Here is a 17,660-nt window from a genome sequence, read left to right on the forward strand (position 1 = left end):
AAGTGAGAGGAGGGGAGATAATGAGACATACTCCTGCTACATCCCCACTGGGATCCACCCAGCAACTCCCACTTTGGGCCGATGCTTGTATCAACCAAGCTATCCTCAGTGCCTGAGGCCCACACTTGGATCAGCTGAACTATCCTCTATGCCTGGGGCTGATACTCAAACCAGTTGAGCCATTGGCTGCAAGAGGGGAAGGGAGAGAGGAGGGGGAAGTGGGAAGGAAAGAGAAACAGATGGTTATTTCTCATGTGTGCCCTGACCAGGGATTGAACCTGGGACGTTTGCATGCTGGCTGACACTGTCAGGGTGCATATTCAGTATTTAAAACTTATATTTGGGCCTGACCAGGCAGCGGTGCAATGGATAGAACATTGGACTGGGATGCAGAGGACATAGGTTTGAAATCCCAAGGTCGCTGGCTTGAGCATTGGCTCATCTGGCTTGAGTATACGCTCACCAGCTTAAGTGCCGGGTTGTTGGCTTGAGAATGGGATCATAGACAGGACCCTGTGGTTGCTGGCTTGAGCCCAAGGTTGTTGGCTTGAGCAAGGGGTCATTCCCTCTGTTTTTAGCCCCCTGGTCAAGGCACATGTGGGAAAGCAATCAGTGAACAACTAAGGAGCCGCAACGAAGAATTGATGCTTCTCATCTCTCTCTCTTCCTTCCTATCTGTCTGTCTGTCTCTCTCTCTCTCTGTCTCTATCACAAAAATACAAAAACAAAAAAACACATATTTGGATATGAAAACAATTATTTAAAAAATGAATACAGATACTGCATCAGAAAGTAGAACCTGAAAAAAACTTTTATTCAAGGCAATGAACTAAAAAATTGAAAAAAGGTGTAATTTCTCAAAATAGAAATTTTCAAACATTATTTCAAAGCTGATCGACATTTAAAAGGCAAATAATGAGTTAAATTATAATCCTGTAACCCAAGGCAGTTTGAACAAAAATTGAGCATTGTAGGACATGAACCACAACGTCAAACACCTTTGGGTTTAAGTTATGCAGCCTTTAACAAAGTGCTAAGTTTAAGATTTGGTTTTCTAATTTAAATTATCAGGGACAAGATTTGACTCATGGTTGTTATGCACAGTAAATGAAGTAATGCTTTATTCAAGTGAGGATTTATTCACTAATTCTTCTTTCAAGAAATAATTATTGAATGCTTCCTATATGCTAGCCTCTCAGTGATGCCCTGGGGACACAAATACAATACAACTGGTCTTAGCCCTCATGAAGATTACAATTCATTAGGAAAAATAAAACAAGAAAACAAGTAATTACTAGGGCTTACTATGATGGGAACAAGAATGAATGCGAAATCTGTTTTACAGGCTGATATCATCAACTCCAGAGATAATGATAACTGAGATGTGGCTAGAAACCTCACTGGCTTTCATCATTCTCTTGAATTCATTTGTTCCTGGTTTTCTGATTATGACCAAATTTATGCAAATAAACAAAGTTTATGATAGCTTGCCTTTTCTTAAACTTTAAACAGTGAGATTAGTAAATGAACATTTGAAGAAACCCTATGTGATTTATTATATCATTATAAGATTATTTCTATAATTTATAGTTTTTAAGCACTTTGGTATTATATCATTTTAGTTGATCAGTGTTTGAAGGTCTTTTGCCTTTACTGCCCACCCTGCTTCCCATGTCCAGCTGCTGGGCAATGTTAGAACTATTGCTTTGTTTTAAGTTTACATTTGTGTAGGGATTCGGAAGAGACAAACTTTGTTTCTGTAATAACATTTTAAACTGAAGTCCAATTATATTCTAGATGACTCTTAATTTTATTTATTTATTTATTTATTTATTTTTTCTTTATTAACAGAGACAGAGAGAGAGAGTCAGAGAGAGGGATAGGCAGGGACAGACAGACAGGAATGGATCATTAGTTTTTCATTGCGCATTGCGACACATAGTTGTTCACTGATTGCTTTCTCATATGTGCCTTGACCGTGGGCCTTCAGCAGACTGAGTAACCCCTTGCTCGAGCCAGCAACCCTGGGTCCAAGTTGGTGAGCTTTTGCTCAAACCAGATGAGCCCACGTTCAAGCTGACACCCCGGGGTCCCAAACCTGGGTCCTCGGCATCCCAGTTCAACTCTCTATCCACTGCGCCACCGCCTGGTCAGGCTAATTTTATTTTTAATTGTGGTAAAATACATATAACGTAAATTTACCACTTTACCTTTTATAAGTTCACTTAATTAAGTACATTCACATTGTTGGGCAGCCAGTCCCAGACCTCTTCTCATCTTACAAAACTAAAATTCTCTACCCTTTAGGTGGACCTTAATTTTAAGACTACAGTTTTTGCAAAGATTTCACAAACATGGTTTTTCTACTTGTGGTGATGTTCATTCTTTTTCTTTTTTTTCCAGCTTTATTGAGGAATATTGACAGATATACTTGTATATATTTAAAGTGTACAGCATGATGTTTCCATATACATATATAGAGTGAAATGATTGCCATGTCAAGATCAAGATAATTAACATATCACCTCACAGTTAACTCCTTTTTTGGTGTGATAAGAATGCTTAAGTTCTACTTAAGCAAATTTCAAGTATATAATACAGTATTGTTAACTATGCTCAGTGCTCTACATTAGAACTTGAGAACTTATAATTGAAAGGTTTTTCCTTTGACCTGTACCTCTTTTTTTTTTTTTGTATTTTTCTGAAGTGAGAAGTGGGGAGGCAGAGAGACAGACTACTGAATGCATCCAACTGGGATTCGCCTGTCATGCCCACTAGGGGGCGATGCTCTGCTTATCTGGGGCATTGCTCTATTGCAACTGGAGCCATTGTAATACCTGAGGCAGAGGCCACAGAGCCATCCTCAGTGCCTGGGTGAACTTTGCTCCAGCGAAGCCTTGGCTGCTCAGTGCCTGAGTGAACTTTGCTTCAATGAAGCCTTGGTTGTGGGAGGGGAAGAGAGAGACAGAGAGAAAGGAGAGGGGGAAGGGGAAGAAGCAGATGGGCACTTCTTCTGTGTGCCCTGGTCGGGAATTGAACCTGGGACTTCCACTGGCCAGGGCCTACCTGCATCTTTTCATTTCTTATTCTTTTTCTTCCCAGACCCTGGCAACCACTGTTCTATTTATATAAAAAGAGTCTTTTTTTCTTTTTCTTTTTTGTATTTTTCCGAAGCTGGAGACGGGGAGAGACAGACTCCCGCATGCGCCCGACCAGGATCCACCTGGCACGCCCACCAGGGGGCGATGCTCTGCCCCTCCGTGGCGTCTGCCCCTCATGGACCTCTCCGGAGTGGGGGTGATGGGGTATCCCATGGCAAGAAGAAACCTAAAAGAAACTCAATCTAGTAAAAATTGTGCCAGATGTAGGTATAGAGATTGTAGCATATTGATTTTTCTGTCTGATGTCATAAGAATTAGTTACTTCAGAGGAGATGAATCTTTTCATAAATGTTTTATAGATTTAAAATCCTAGCAGATCCTTAAGTGGTCTGATACTATAATTTGCATATACTCACTAAGAACCAGAAATACAAAAGTAGTGTCATTAATGCCGACATAAAAGAACCATCATTGTCAAACTTTTCATGTACTTGTGATGTTATTGCAGAGATGCTAGCTCATTTTCATAATAGCTATTATCATTATCTAGAAATTTAATTTTTTTAAATAACATTTCAGAAACCTGTTTTAGTAGATTTGTAGTTTTTGATTTTATGGTGTTTTATTTCTTTTATTTTTATTAATTTTAATTTATTGTGTTTACACAGATTCAAGTGTCCCACTGAATATAACTCCCTCACCCCGTACCCCTGTGTCCCTTTTTATACCCCCTTTGCCCCCTCCTCCTAACTACCTCCCCCCTTCCCTCTAGGATTTGCTGTCCTGTTATCTATACCTCTGTGTTATGTATATATAATTTCACTAATCCCTTCACCTTCTCTGATCCCATCCCCTCTCCCCCTTCCTTCTGACTGCTGTCCCTCTGGCCCCTGTATGGTGTTATATTTCTAAGCATTTTTGTATTCATCAGTAATATTTGTTAAATAAATTGTGGTTTTTTGGGTGAATATTTATTACCATAATTAACAGTTGTAGTTGATGTTCATCTTGAAGTTTCTGATAATTCTTGTGTCTTAGATCAGTCCTCTTGTTCTTAGCATTTTCTTGGGTGGTTCCCTTTGGTTCAGAGTTTAAAAAAAAATCAACTAGGAAGTTCAGAGTTTGGGATTTTGCAAATTAAATGTCTAAGTAGTTGCTATAATTTCTTTAGGTAGCATGCAATCAACATAAAATAGTGGTATTTGAGGTTTATCTAACAGTTATAGTTAGTATGTTACATTTATTGTTAAACTCTCCCAATGACCCTATGTCATAGGTACTGTTATTTTTAAAAAGATTTTGTTTATTGATTTTAGAGAGAGGAGAGAGAGAGAGAAGGAAGGTGGGGGAAGAGCAGGAAGCATTAACTTGTAGTAGTTGCTTCTCGTATGTGCCTTGACTGGGCCAGCCTGGGGTTTCAAACCTGTGACCTCAACATTGCAGGTTGACACTATCCACTGTACCACCATGAGTCAAGCAGATGCTGTTCTTATCCTCAATTTACCTAAAGCTCAGAGGTTCAGTATTTCCAGAGTTAAATTGTTAATATAATTTACTTTATATTAATCATCTGGTTTTTTTTCACACAGAAGAAAGAATCTTCTAAATCCAGTATCAAGAAAAAAGTGACCAAGGTTGCAGAAGCGAAAAAAATAATGAAGAGGAATTTTAAAGTGAATAAGAAAATAACATTTACTGATGAAGGGGAGGTAAGATTCTTAAATGTTTCATTTCTGAGGTACAACAGGTCCTCAAATAACGTCCTTTCTTTGCAATACTGATGAGATGATGTGGGAACCTAATTCTTGTTTGTATCAGTTATCCTATGGTGAAATCGGTTCCATCATGGGTCGTTTTATTTAATATTGCAGAACTTGTCGAGGATGTTAAGTGGGGACTTACTGTATGTCCAAGTATTATAAAGAGTTGGACTGTCTACTAAGATTCACTAATGAGAAAAAAATGTTTCTGTAAAATATGCTGAGCAGTTCCTTTAACTGTTACTGTACGTATTCCAGCAGCTAGATAGCTGTAGGCAAGACCGTTTTATTGACCATAAGCTGAGACACTCCTTGGTGATAACAACAGAGTTGGTTTTGAACTTCCTAAATTCTGCTTTTATAGATTAGATTTTCTTGTCATGATATCCACCCTGTTCTATGGGAACAAACACAAGTAGTAGCACAACTACTTGCCACATCTGAAAAGCCTCTGCTTTGCTGTTCCTCAATTTTCGATGCTGTATTGGCATGTTTCTTACTTGCTGGTCTGCTATGGGAAGGAATTCTCTGCTTTAAAATAATTTCAGACACATGGATGCCTAATTGTCCTCTCATTATTACCTTGGTCTTAGTTATAAATATATACCCATAGTGTAGGGAAGGGTTACTGCTCACAGATTGCTCATGAAAGGTTACTCTATTACATACCAACATTATGTTTGCTTTTTAAGGAGGAAGGACATCTAGAAAGTCAAGTGACCACCTAAGGAGTAATGGCTAGAAGTTAATGGTCCTTGCAGGGTCTTCTGAAAATCATTTCTTGGTTTCACTCTCACCAAGCTACAGGTTTTCCTGTTCATCCTAACACAGCACACACATTCCACATTTACCATAATCTCGCTTCCCTTTCCCTGTCTTTTATTCACCCTGTCTTCTTTTTCTATATTTATTTGGTTGTCTGTCTTACACAGTGGAAGACATGGAGGGAAGGTATTTACTCACTTTGCTCACTACTCTGTCCTTAGCACTTAGAACAGTGGCTAACATATAATAAACCCTCAAAAAAGTGTATTGTACGAGTGGACTGTTGTCTGATACCCCAATAAAATAACAGAGCTTTTTATACCGAATGTAATATGTCACATTAGATATTTCATCATTATTAATACAAGTGCAACCTAAGCAGTCTATACTGAGTGACATATATTTTCTTTTAATTTTGAAGTTTAGAAAGATCTGATTGTTTCTTTGGGGAAGGGGGCTTTTATTCAGAAACCTAGATTTGCACTAATAATATGGAGTGAAATGATATGTGAATCATATGAAAACTAACAAAATGAAGTGCAATTCCAAGTTCTTGGTAGTTACAGAGGCATCTACCTATATAATTGATAAGTAATGAACCTTTATGAAATTACTATAAAGAGGTCAGCATCTATGACTCAGGCTGAACTAGAATGTAGTTGTATTACCTCAGATGCTTACTGTAAAACAAGATTAGTGTTGTTTGCATAATGAGGTTCCTTACTATTTCACTAAGTTTAATGGCACATTATACAAATAGCTCCAAGGTAACTAAATCCTCAACTATATAATGTTATGATGTAAACTTATTGCTGATAAGAGCTCTGTATGGTGTGAGCCACATTGAAAATTCTGATCTAAAACTGAAAGAAATACTGCTATTTGTTCAGCCCACAGAGGGCTGGACTTTTTTTCACTTTGATAGAAAAAGGTGAAGAGTTAGAGCAGTCGTTGGGAATCTATGGCTCGAGAGCCAGATGTGGCTCTTTTGATGGCTGCATCTGGCTCGCAGACAAATCTTTAATAAAAAAAATGTTAAAAATATAAAACATTCTTATGTATTACAATCCATTCATTTCCTACCGCTCATGTTCATGGTTGCAGGTGGCTGGAGCCAATCATAGCTGTCCTCCAGGACAACACCAAATTTTTATTGGATAATGTGTAATGTACACGGGTCGTTGTATGGCTCTCATGGAATTACATTTTAAAATATGTGGCGTTCATGGCTCTCTCAGCCAAAAAGGTTCCCGACCCCTGAGTTAGAGCAATGGATGACATGTTACTGCCACCGCTGGTCCCCTCACTGCATCTTCATTCAGCATCAGTAACTGCTGACCTGGCTGCTCATGTGGTGAGCATGTGACCCCATTTGTTGCCACATGTTGAAACTCCGTAGGAATCTCATCTTGAATGACCCGTAGCTACATTAATACCTGTGCTGTGTGTGCCTAACAGCTTCCATTTGCCTGCCGGTTCATTAGCAATCTTTCAAAACAGTGGCAGCTACTTAAATCCTTCCAGGTAAAATAAGAGAATCACGTTTGTCTAAATTGTCTAGAGCTTTACAGTGTTAGGCCTAGAAGATTATTGAGTCAAATCAACCTTATTTTTCAGACAAGGATGCAGATGCCCAGAGATTAAATAATATGTTCAGGATTGTGCAGTGGGCTGGTGAGAAAACCAAGATATCAAGCCAGGTCTCCCAGTTTCCAGATCAGTGCCATGACTTATATTTCACCTTGTTCCTAACCATATACTGTATTTGTAAAACCATGTAAACCTGAACAGGCCTGTATACCCAAACTAGTTTTCTCCTTCACACTTAGTTATTTCAGTCTTTCTGTGTTGTACCAGCTGGTATGGATCCATGGATCCATTCTGAGCACGTAAGTGTGCCAGAGCCTGGGTCGGGCTCTGAAAATACACAAGTAAGACATGACTGCCCTCAAGGAGATTCATTCTGGTCAGAAAACCAGGAAGTAAAACAACCCAGTACAGTGAGGAAAGTATTTGAGGTCCACTCAGTGCTATGGTAGCTGGCAGGGAGGGAGCGCTCTGGGCAGCCTGGCAGTGGCCCCCGTGCAGGTCATGTGGAGTCGTGTTGGTGGAATGTAGCAGACTAAGATGCTGAGGGACTGACTACCTTCTACTTTAAGTGAATTTATGAAATTGCCCCTTAATCTTGCTCTCGTTGGGTTAGGTAGCATTGCTTTATCCTAACTAGGACAATCTTTTCTGTGGCTTGTTCACTTTAATTTTAAAGTTTGTTAGAAAGTTTAAGAAATATAGGTAGTAAGACAGAAAGTGTGTGTATGCACTGTTTGAAAATCATCATACAAAGGGAAGTGGTTTTCTGTTGATGTTCCCTGTCTCCCGTCTCATACTTGAATCTTTTTCCTGTCCGCACCACAGTTGGTTCAGCAGTGGCCACAGGTGCAGAAATCCGTCTCCAAGGACACTGAGGAAGAGGACAACCCTGGTGGTATCAACTTAGATAAAGCAAAGGAAAGACTTCAAGAAGAGGACAAATTTGACAAAGAAGAATACAGGAAGAAAATTAAGGCAAAACATCGGGTAATTTGTCCATCATGATTACTACTTAGTGAAATTTAATATGTTCCTATATATAGCTAAACATTCATTAGATATTTATTAACAATCATATTACTGTCTTTATTGTATTCTCTAGCAGTTCTTTTTCTGTGGCTCTTTTTGTCATTTTATCTATTCCTTCTTTTGATTGGTAGAAGCTTTGTATACTGACTGGTTTCTGAGACTGTCACTTTAATCCGCTTTTGGTTGAGGTGACCCAAATAATATTAATGATGATTTTAAATTGAAGATTTAATTTTGAGATAATTGTAGTTGTACTCTAGTTACTAGAAGTAATGCGGAGAGATTCCATGTGCTCCATATCCATAGTTTGTCACTTTAGGAATGTTATATAAATGCAAGTAGGTATATGTATACTTTTGGGATTGGCTTTTTTCACTCAGCATAATTCGCTGTTGATTCGTCCAAGCTGTGCGTATCAGTACTTCATTCTCTCTGTTACTGAGTAGTATTCCATGTAATGGATGTATACAGTTTGTTTCACCAGTTACCAATCTGAGTGACATTGGTGTTGTGTTAAGCTTCAGTTTAATATTTTCATTTTTTCCCATAGCAATTACTTGGTAATGGATATAAAATTAAACTTACTATATTAAAAAAGAAATCTTGAAAGAGTGCTTCTGTATAAGCACGTGCACTGTTAGTTTTAAACTTGGCAGTTTCCTCTGATCCTTGAAATGGGTTATTCCATTCTGATTACACATGATATTGCTGTTCTTTCACACTACTTAATTTCTATAAAAGTAGACATTTTGCTAGATAAATGAATTATTTAATGAAATAAAACAGATTTACATTTTTAAAAGATATTTCTGCAGGATGCCCCTGAGGTATTGAATGATTTCAGGGTAATACAACATCATATCCAAGAATCATTGATATAATATTAAGTTCTGTATTAAGAAACTTTTAAACCTTTTCATGAGGACATTATTAAATATATCCTAAGAAGGGTTCTTGGAGTTTTTGACTCCTACTTGACCTTGTAACTAATAGCACAGTAAAACATTTTTAAAAGATCAGCAGTTCTCATTTTTTTAAGAATTGATGCAACTTCACAGTCTCATTTGATGAATAAGAAAAAGTAGATATTGAAGATAGCTTCAGGGATAGAAATGAATTGTGAGAAAGACATTTCAGAAATAGGGAGAACTAATGAACCTGAAAACACTGGTTACAGTTGTTGGGCATTTATGTTATTGAGATAACGAAACATTTCCTGCTTTGTTGCTTTTAGTATAGTACTTCAAATGAAAATTTGATGTTAATAATTTATGTTTATTATTTTTAATATTTAATACTAAAATTTTTAATATTAAAAGTGTCGGTAGCTTGTGATGTTTCAGTTCATAGTCTACTTTTGAGTATCCAGTGGAAGATTGATTATAAGAACGTTTTATCCTTTATTTTTAAATTGTATCCAGCAGTAAAAGAAATACGGAGAATTTATGTAAAACAATATTTCCTTTTTGTTTTCCCTTTCACAACCCCCACCCCCCACCATGTGTGGAAGTTACTGCTGTATCCAAAGTGATGGAATACTGTTTCTGAATCCTTTAGAAACTTCTTATCAATTGACTAATTGTACATTTATTACACATTTGTGTGCTAGGCGCTACCCTAGGCTGTGAAGATAGAATACTTCAAGTACCTAGATTCCTCTGTCCTCGGGAAGATTATAATTAACTTATACGTACTTAATTATGGACAGTCTGTCACTGCATATACTTTGGGAACCTTTTTTTACATTAAAATTTTTGAAACGACTAGTATATTCATATTGTTACAAAATCAGGATCACAAAAATGGCTGGCTTCTGCCATACCTCTTACTCTTATTCATACCTCTTTTTAGGTCACTCTGTTTATTAATTACTGATGCATCCTTCCATTCTCTGTGTATGAATAGGAGTAAGGAGAAATATATATTCTTATTTTCTCCTTTTGTTATGTGAAAGATGCTATATTGTATATAAATTGTTCTGCACATTTCCATTTCCACTTATTTTTAAGCTTTTAAATAATCGTTTTCTTTTGTTTGTACCATTCTTAAAATGTAGCATATGATTTTAAAACTATCACTGTGATTATCTCATAGTGAGGTTGAACAGCAGTTTTGAAATGGCGTAATTGTGAGAGAAATTGCAAGAACTTTACATACTGGTAGTTTTGAAGTCAGTACCTTTGTAATTAAATTAGATAGTAGGTCTTAAATAAATCAAATGTTATTTTATATAAATTAAGTATATTCTGCACAAGTTTGTAAAGTATTTTTCCATGCCAAGAAGGAAGGAAGGGGCCTGGAGCCTCAAAGTGTGGAATAACAAAAGGCTTTATTGAGTACAGAGCAGCATCCCGGCAAAGTTCCCTGGCCCGGAGGAAAGATGGAGGAGATGGAGGCCAGGGAAGTCACAAGGATTAAACTGCATGGGAGATATTTAAAGGGTCCCTCTAGGGAAGTCGAGCTAATATGACGTGGTGAAATCTCACTGGCTGGCAGACGGTCGCTTTTTTCCAAAGGGTTCCTGTGAAGCCTCTTTTGGCGTGCTTGGTTGTGGGCGGTCCTAGCCAAAGTTTGCAGGTCTGGGTTCCCCATGTGACCATCCCCCATTATCCACCGACCTTTCAAAGGTAACCCATGGCCTACCCTCCATATTGGAGGTTGAAAATATGTAGCATGAAAAAAACAAGGAAATAACTAAAATAGTCTTCTATTATTTTAGTATAAATGCTTCTTGTCACAAACATGATTATATGATTATTTTATTGGTATTTTTATCAGTAAATTTGTTATTTACCCATATATGAAGCTTTATTTATGTATTGAATTAGAGAACCTTTCACATTTATGAGCGCTTTCGAATTAGAATATCTATTACACTAACATATGTAAGACACAATACAGGTGCTAAAATAGGTGATATTCCAAGCTTCCATGGACTGGATTTACGCCTAGAAGACATATAAAGTATTTTCTTAAATGGCAAGTTTTAACATTTGATGTAATGTTTGGTAGAAAGTATGGTGGAATACTTACATTTGAATTCTGAGTCTGGCATTACCTAGTTCAACCTGGGATTACTGGTAACCAGTTTGCACTGCATTTTCCTATTCTGAAAACCGAGGGAGCCCTGGCCGGTTGGCTCAGCGGTAGAGCATCGGCCTAGCGTGCGGAGGACCCGGGTTCAATTCCCGGCCAGGGCACACAGGAGAAGCGCCCATTTGCTTCTCCACCCCTCCGCCGCGCTTTCCTCTCTGTCTCTCTCTTCCCCTCCTGCAGCCAAGGATCCATTGGAGCAAAGATGGCCTGGGTGCTGGGGATGGCTCTGTGGCCTCTGCCTCAGGCGCTAGAGTGGCTCTGGTCGCAACATGGCGACGCCCAGGATGGGCAGAGCATCGCCCCCTGGTGGGCAGAGCGTCGCCCCTGGTGGGCGTGCCGGGTGGATCCCGGTCGGGTGCATGCGGGAGTCTGTCTGACTGTCTCTCCCTGTTTCCAGCTTCAGAAAAATGAAAAAAAAAAAAAAAAAGAAAACCGAGGAAGTAGGAATGGAAGTTAATGGCAGATGATCAGAAAGATAGCATCTGGCTCTGTGTGTAATGGAAAGACATGAGAAGAAAATTATTCCTTCTTTGATAAATGGGATTTAATTTGTAATTTTCCTTGCTGACACAAGTTGAGTTCTTTGCTTAATGATAAGGCTTGTTTCTTTCACCAGTAGAAATGAGTTCTTCCACGGAGTCACAAGAAAAGCATTTCGGGGACTCGCACATGGAAGGATGAGGTAGTGGTAAGATTATTGGAGTAGCTGTAAGGGACTGTCTCCAGGTGCCCAGTATCTCCTCATTCATGACCAGGTGGTTTAGCTGTCTCACAGTGGAATAAGTCTTAGGCCTGGTGAACTTCATTGACCACCAGGTGAGTCAGGATCCAGAACTATAACAGTCTCACCCTGCGCTCAGTGGTCCAGCATAGTCTCTGATCCTGGCTGTCCTCCAGCCACACTACGCTGCTGCATCCAAGCCTGTGCTTGAAGCTTGTCCAAGCTTGGGCCCATGGCTGGTGAGCTTGCATGGCCACTAATGAGCAAGAATGAGTGAACAAATGAATGGCCGAGCTCGTGAAGAAACATGTGCTACCTAGACAGGTGTGGGGCTAGTGGCCGCCACCATCATGGTCATGCAAGTTCTCATTGGATTTGGGCAGACAGTAAAGAAACAGTGGAGCCAAAAAATGGTGGGCCATTCCATTTATTAAAGTCTCGCACTGGCCAGCAAGCCAACAGGCAGGGAAAACCCTTCTCTTTCATTCAGGGCTCCCAAAGCCCTGACACATATTCCGGTTCCACAACCAGGAGAATCTTCTCCAGTTCCTCCTGGAATCAAAGGCCCACCAGTCTTAGTGGAGCTCCCAAAGCCCCTCAGCTCTGGTCCCCATCTGCACAACTTTCATTCTCTCTGCCAAACTGGCTTCTTCTTCAGCATTCTGCATTCTCTCTGCTCTCCCTGCAAAACTGGCTGGGCCCACAAAGACCGCTCCTCCAGCAAACATTAGCAAAACAATGGCCCCTCCCAAGCAGGATGCAATTCATAATTTGCAATCAACTGCCCTGCTCTGAGGGCAAGCACACATATGGCTGCCCTGCACCATATTGTAACAATAAATGTAAGCAAACTCAAAATATACAATTTTTTTTTTTTTGCGCCACCACCTGGTCAGGCAAAATATACAAATTTTATAAACTCATTTGCTGAACAACAGGCTTTTGTTAAACTTTGATAATGTTACTTTAGGCTTGGGAGAGAGAGGCTTTTCTTTTTTTTTTTTTTTTCTTTTTCATTTTTCTGAAGCTGGAAACGGGGAGAGACAGTCAGACAGACTCCCGCATGCGCCCGACCGGGATCCACCCGGCACGCCCACCAGGGGCGATGCTCTGCCCACCAGGGGGTGATGCTCTGCCCATCCTGGGCGTCGCCATGTTGCGACCAGAGCCACTCTAGCGCCTGGGGCAGAGGTCACAGAGCCATCCCCAGCGCCCGGGCCATCTTTGCTCCAATGGATCCTTGGCTGCGGGAGGGGAAGAGAGAGACAGTGAGGAAAGCGCGGCGGAGGGGTGGAGAAGCAAATGGGCGCTTCTCCTGTGTGCCCTGGCCGGGAATCGAACCCGGGTCCTCTGCACGCTAGGCCGACGCTCTACTGCTGAGCCAACCGGCCAGGGCGAGGCTTTTCTTTTAAACTAACCAATCTCTGTTCTGGCTCTTTGGGTTTGTGCTGGATCCTCCCTCTATCCCAGGGGTCTGGAACCTTTTTGGCTGAGAGCCATGAACGCCACCTATTTTAAAATGTAATTCCGTGAGAGCCACACAACGACCCATGTACATACGTTACGCATTATCCAATAAAAATTTGGTGTTGTCTCGGAGGACAGCTGTGATTAGCTCCAGCCACCCACATCCATGAACATGTACAGTAGGAAATGAATGGATTGTAATACATGAGAATGTTTTATATTTTTAACATTATTATTTTTATTAAAGATTTGTCTGCGAGCCAGATGCAGCCATCAAAAGAGCCACATCTGGCTCACGAGCCATAGGTTCCCAACCCCTGCTCTATCCAATTCCTTTCCTAGATCTTCTGGGGTTCTGTGTCCTTATCTCATCTTATCCTTTTCCCAGACTAGACTTCTTCCCCTTACAGTGCCATCTTGGTTCTTAGTGCACATGTGCCCAGTTAAGCATTTCTCCTTAGTTATTTTAGTTCTCCCTGCGTAATCTGGGTATGGCCAGGTTGTCTCCCCAGTGATCCTGCTTTGGGACTTAAGTGTTCTCTCAGGAGGATGCGGAGGTCTCCTGTGGAGCTGTTAATGCTATAGCTTTCTAGAAAGTCAGTCTTAATGTCTGACTCAGCTCCCTAGTTTATTTGGCTTAATGTCTGATTTCGTTTGCTCCATTCTTTTATTAATATTAACTAGCTACCTGTGCTAACACTTCTAGTTCACTTATTTTCCAATGGTTACTAAACTTTTACTTCAAAATCTAAATATATTATTAATCTTGCACAGATTATTTTATTTTAATTGCTCTAACTGAACACATTATTGGTTTTGATGTTGTCATTTTTTCCCCCTAATTGAGTAGATTACTTGCTATAATGACAATACTTAGTTCTTCTAGCATAAGGTTTTATCTTGGGCAACTATAATTATGTTTCCCTTGAAGCTGTCACTTCTAATTTTATTATTTCTATGAAAGTATATGGAGAAGAATTGTATTTCCCTAAAGAATACTTGAATTACTCACTTTACAGTCTAGGAATAAGCTTTACATCATGAAGATAGAAAAGGTAAAGAAACATTTGACACAAAATTATGAATGAGCAATGTGCCTGAAAGAATTTAACATTTGAAAAGAAAATTCTATAAAAATCTATACTATAAGCTCATATTTGACATACACTGTATTTTTTAAACTGTGTATATTTTCAGTTTTTATAAATTTAGGAATATTCTTTTAGCATGTTCAAAATATAAAATATTTCGTGATTATCTTCTATTAAAAGTATAAGATATTTAATATATAAGTGAACTTAGTCTTAGTAACTGTTTGAAAGTAGTTGTTTGCTCCCACTGTTTAAAATTAACAGCCTTTCACCATAGTGTTGAATACGTACTCAGTCTTTGTAATGTAGGACTCAGACATTCTTTTTTTCCTGCCTCTTTTTCTTCCATGTTGTAACATCTCTCCTTGCTCATAATTTCATCTACCAAATTCTGAAAGCTTTGTAATTTGTTCTGTGACTCCAGTAAATCTTTCTTACTAAGGATTTAGAAAGTAAGCAATAAGAATTTTAACTAGTTTATAGCAAAAAATAAAAATAAATAAATTACAGCATCAGTAGGAGTACAGTCTTAGCTGTCTGCTTGTTGGAATGGATAGCTACCCACCTGGTGGACTTCAGGGGCCCTGTGTGACTGCTTTGGGTTACTTAGCTGCTTTATTTCTCTTCATGAGGCTTCATTGTAGCCATTAAGCATCATTATTTTCTGAGACTATTCTGGTCTTTAGCTTCCCCTATCAATTCATAAGTAACTGTACTTAACTAGGCCTATTACTGTTTTCTCTGCTGAACTTCTTTTTTATTTATTTATTTTTTTTGTATTTTTCTGAAGCTGGAAATGGGGAGAGACAGTCAGACAGACTCCTGCATATGCCCGACCGGGATCCACCTGGCACGCCCACCAGGGGGCGATGCTCTGCCCCTCCGGGGCGTCGCTCTGTTGCAACCAGAGCCACTCTAGCGCCTGGGGCAGAGGCCAAGGAGCCATCCCCAGCGCCTGGGCCATCTTTGCTTCAATGGAGCCTCACTGCGGGAGGGGAAGAGAGAGACAGAGAGGAAGGAGAGGAGGAGGGGTGGAGAAGCAGATGGGCGCTTCTCCTGTGTGCCCTGGCCGGGAATCAAACCCGGGACCTCTGCACGCCAGGCCAACGCTCTACCACTGAGCCAACCGGCCAGGGCTCTGCTGAACTTCTTGAAACCATTCATCAGAAGTAAAATTATAGCATAAGGTATAATTTTTGCATATAAAGCCATCAGTAAATTATAAAGGCAAAGACATTACTTTTTCATGGAAATGATGTGTTTGTGTGTGTGTGTTTTTCTTTAGTGAGGAAAAGGGAGGCAGAGTGACAGACTCCCACATGTGCCCTGACCGACATCCACCTGGCAAGTCTCCTACCAGGGGAAGCTCTGCACATCTGGGCTGTTGCTCTGTTGCTCAGCAACCAAGCTATTTTAGCGTGTGAGGCTAGGCCATGGAACGATCCTCAGTGCCCGGGACCAACTTGCTCCAACTGAGCCATAGCTGCTGGAGGAGAAGAAAGAGATAGAGACAAAGGAAAGGGAGAGGGTTGGAGAAGCAGATGGTTGCTTCTCCTATGTGCCCTGACTGGGAATTGAACCCAGGACTTCCACATGCCAGGCCGATGATCTCCATTAAGTCAACCAGCCAGGGCCCATATTATATAATTTTTAATAATTCAGTCAGAGCTGTGAAAGATGGGTCATGGATCACATTACTGAAAGGATTTTGATTTAGTGGAGTGAAAATCTGCTCTGTTGTCTGTCATCATTCTTAGTTCTGAAAGATTACTTGTATTTAGGGTGATAATATCTACTATAACAGCTAAGAGTTGAGAGAAGCAGTTCATTACAAAGTTCTCTTTCATCCCTAGACATTTACTTTGAGGGCTCTATTCCTTTTGTATTGTGTTTTTAGGTAGCATGGCCATGTCTAAAGACGTGGCTTTGGGCTGCTTGCACACATGAAACATCATTGTTCTGGGTTCCATTTATTACTAGCATGAACATTAGTAGGTTAGGAAAGAATTAAAGGGACTCTTTAGAAAATCTGTTTTGTTGACACAGAATTCAGTTGGCATGCAATCCAGGTATCTTAAACATAAATTTATATGGTAGTTAAGAATGAGGGAAGTGGTAATTATGCGTCTTAGGGATACTAATAACAAGGACATTAAGTATAACAAGCATTAGTAGCTGTTAGTTACTTGGGCCCTGCACTACATGCTTTATATATATTATTGTATTAAATTTAGAAAATTAATTTCTGAAATGAGCTACCTCATTTTACAGATGATAAGTTAAGACTTAGACAGTTTGAGTAATTTGTCCAAGACCCCACAGCTTACAAATAGCAGCTTTGGGACTCTTACAAGGTCTTTCTTACTGGACAGACTTTGGTTTTAACTATTTAGCAATGTTGCTACCTGTCTCAAACCATTAGGCATTCTCTCACAAAGGAGCGCTCTGAAGCAAATAGTAAAGTGGTGGATGGTAACAAGAGGGGAGGATTTTAAAGAAGAAATGACAAGTGATAGAAATTGTTCATGTTTCTAGAGCAAGGAATAAAAAAATTGTGGTTAATAGTTTATAGTTTAGGATCTCATACTAATATCATCTTTCCCTGAATGTTCATTGCATAGATACTTTATATGAAGTTACTAGTATCAGAATCTGTTTTATTGAATTTATTGGGGTGACACTGGTTCACAAAACCATATAGGTCTCAAGTGTACAACTCAACAAAGGGTCATCTGCACAGTGCATTGAGTGCCCATTTCATATGGTCTTACAAAATTTTGTGAATGTCAGAAATGTCATCATGAGGGCCAAGGACCAAACATCTCATGCTTGTTCTAAAATGGATTTTATGAATAAAGCTTATTACAGGGGAGGAAAAGAGATCCTCTTTCTCTATAATCCTGTCTCTCCTACTTTCAGTTCTTCCTACTTACCATCACAACTGTGTTTATTATAAAAAAGGAGCCAGCCTATTACTGCACTACTTTTGCCTATTGGATATGCCTGCTTATGAGGTTTCTGTTCTTATTCTCATGAGCTT

The 17,660-nt window shown here is 39.6% G+C and overlaps 1 protein-coding gene across 1 annotated transcript in view; it reads left to right on the plus strand.

Annotated features, from left to right (window-relative positions):
* The window catches only part of DDX10 (DEAD-box helicase 10), a 330,735-nt gene that overhangs the window by 191,702 nt on the left and 121,373 nt on the right, over window positions 1–17,660 (plus strand). Inside the window, exons 14-15 of the mRNA XM_066371626.1 lie at window positions 4,691–4,810; window positions 8,042–8,203. Of these exons, the coding sequence (XP_066227723.1) occupies window positions 4,691–4,810; window positions 8,042–8,203 (282 nt within the window). The remainder of the gene's footprint in view (window positions 1–4,690; window positions 4,811–8,041; window positions 8,204–17,660) is intronic.

This window comes from Saccopteryx leptura, chromosome 1, assembly GCF_036850995.1.
Source record: "Saccopteryx leptura isolate mSacLep1 chromosome 1, mSacLep1_pri_phased_curated, whole genome shotgun sequence".
NCBI classification, from domain to species: domain Eukaryota; kingdom Metazoa; phylum Chordata; class Mammalia; order Chiroptera; family Emballonuridae; genus Saccopteryx; species Saccopteryx leptura.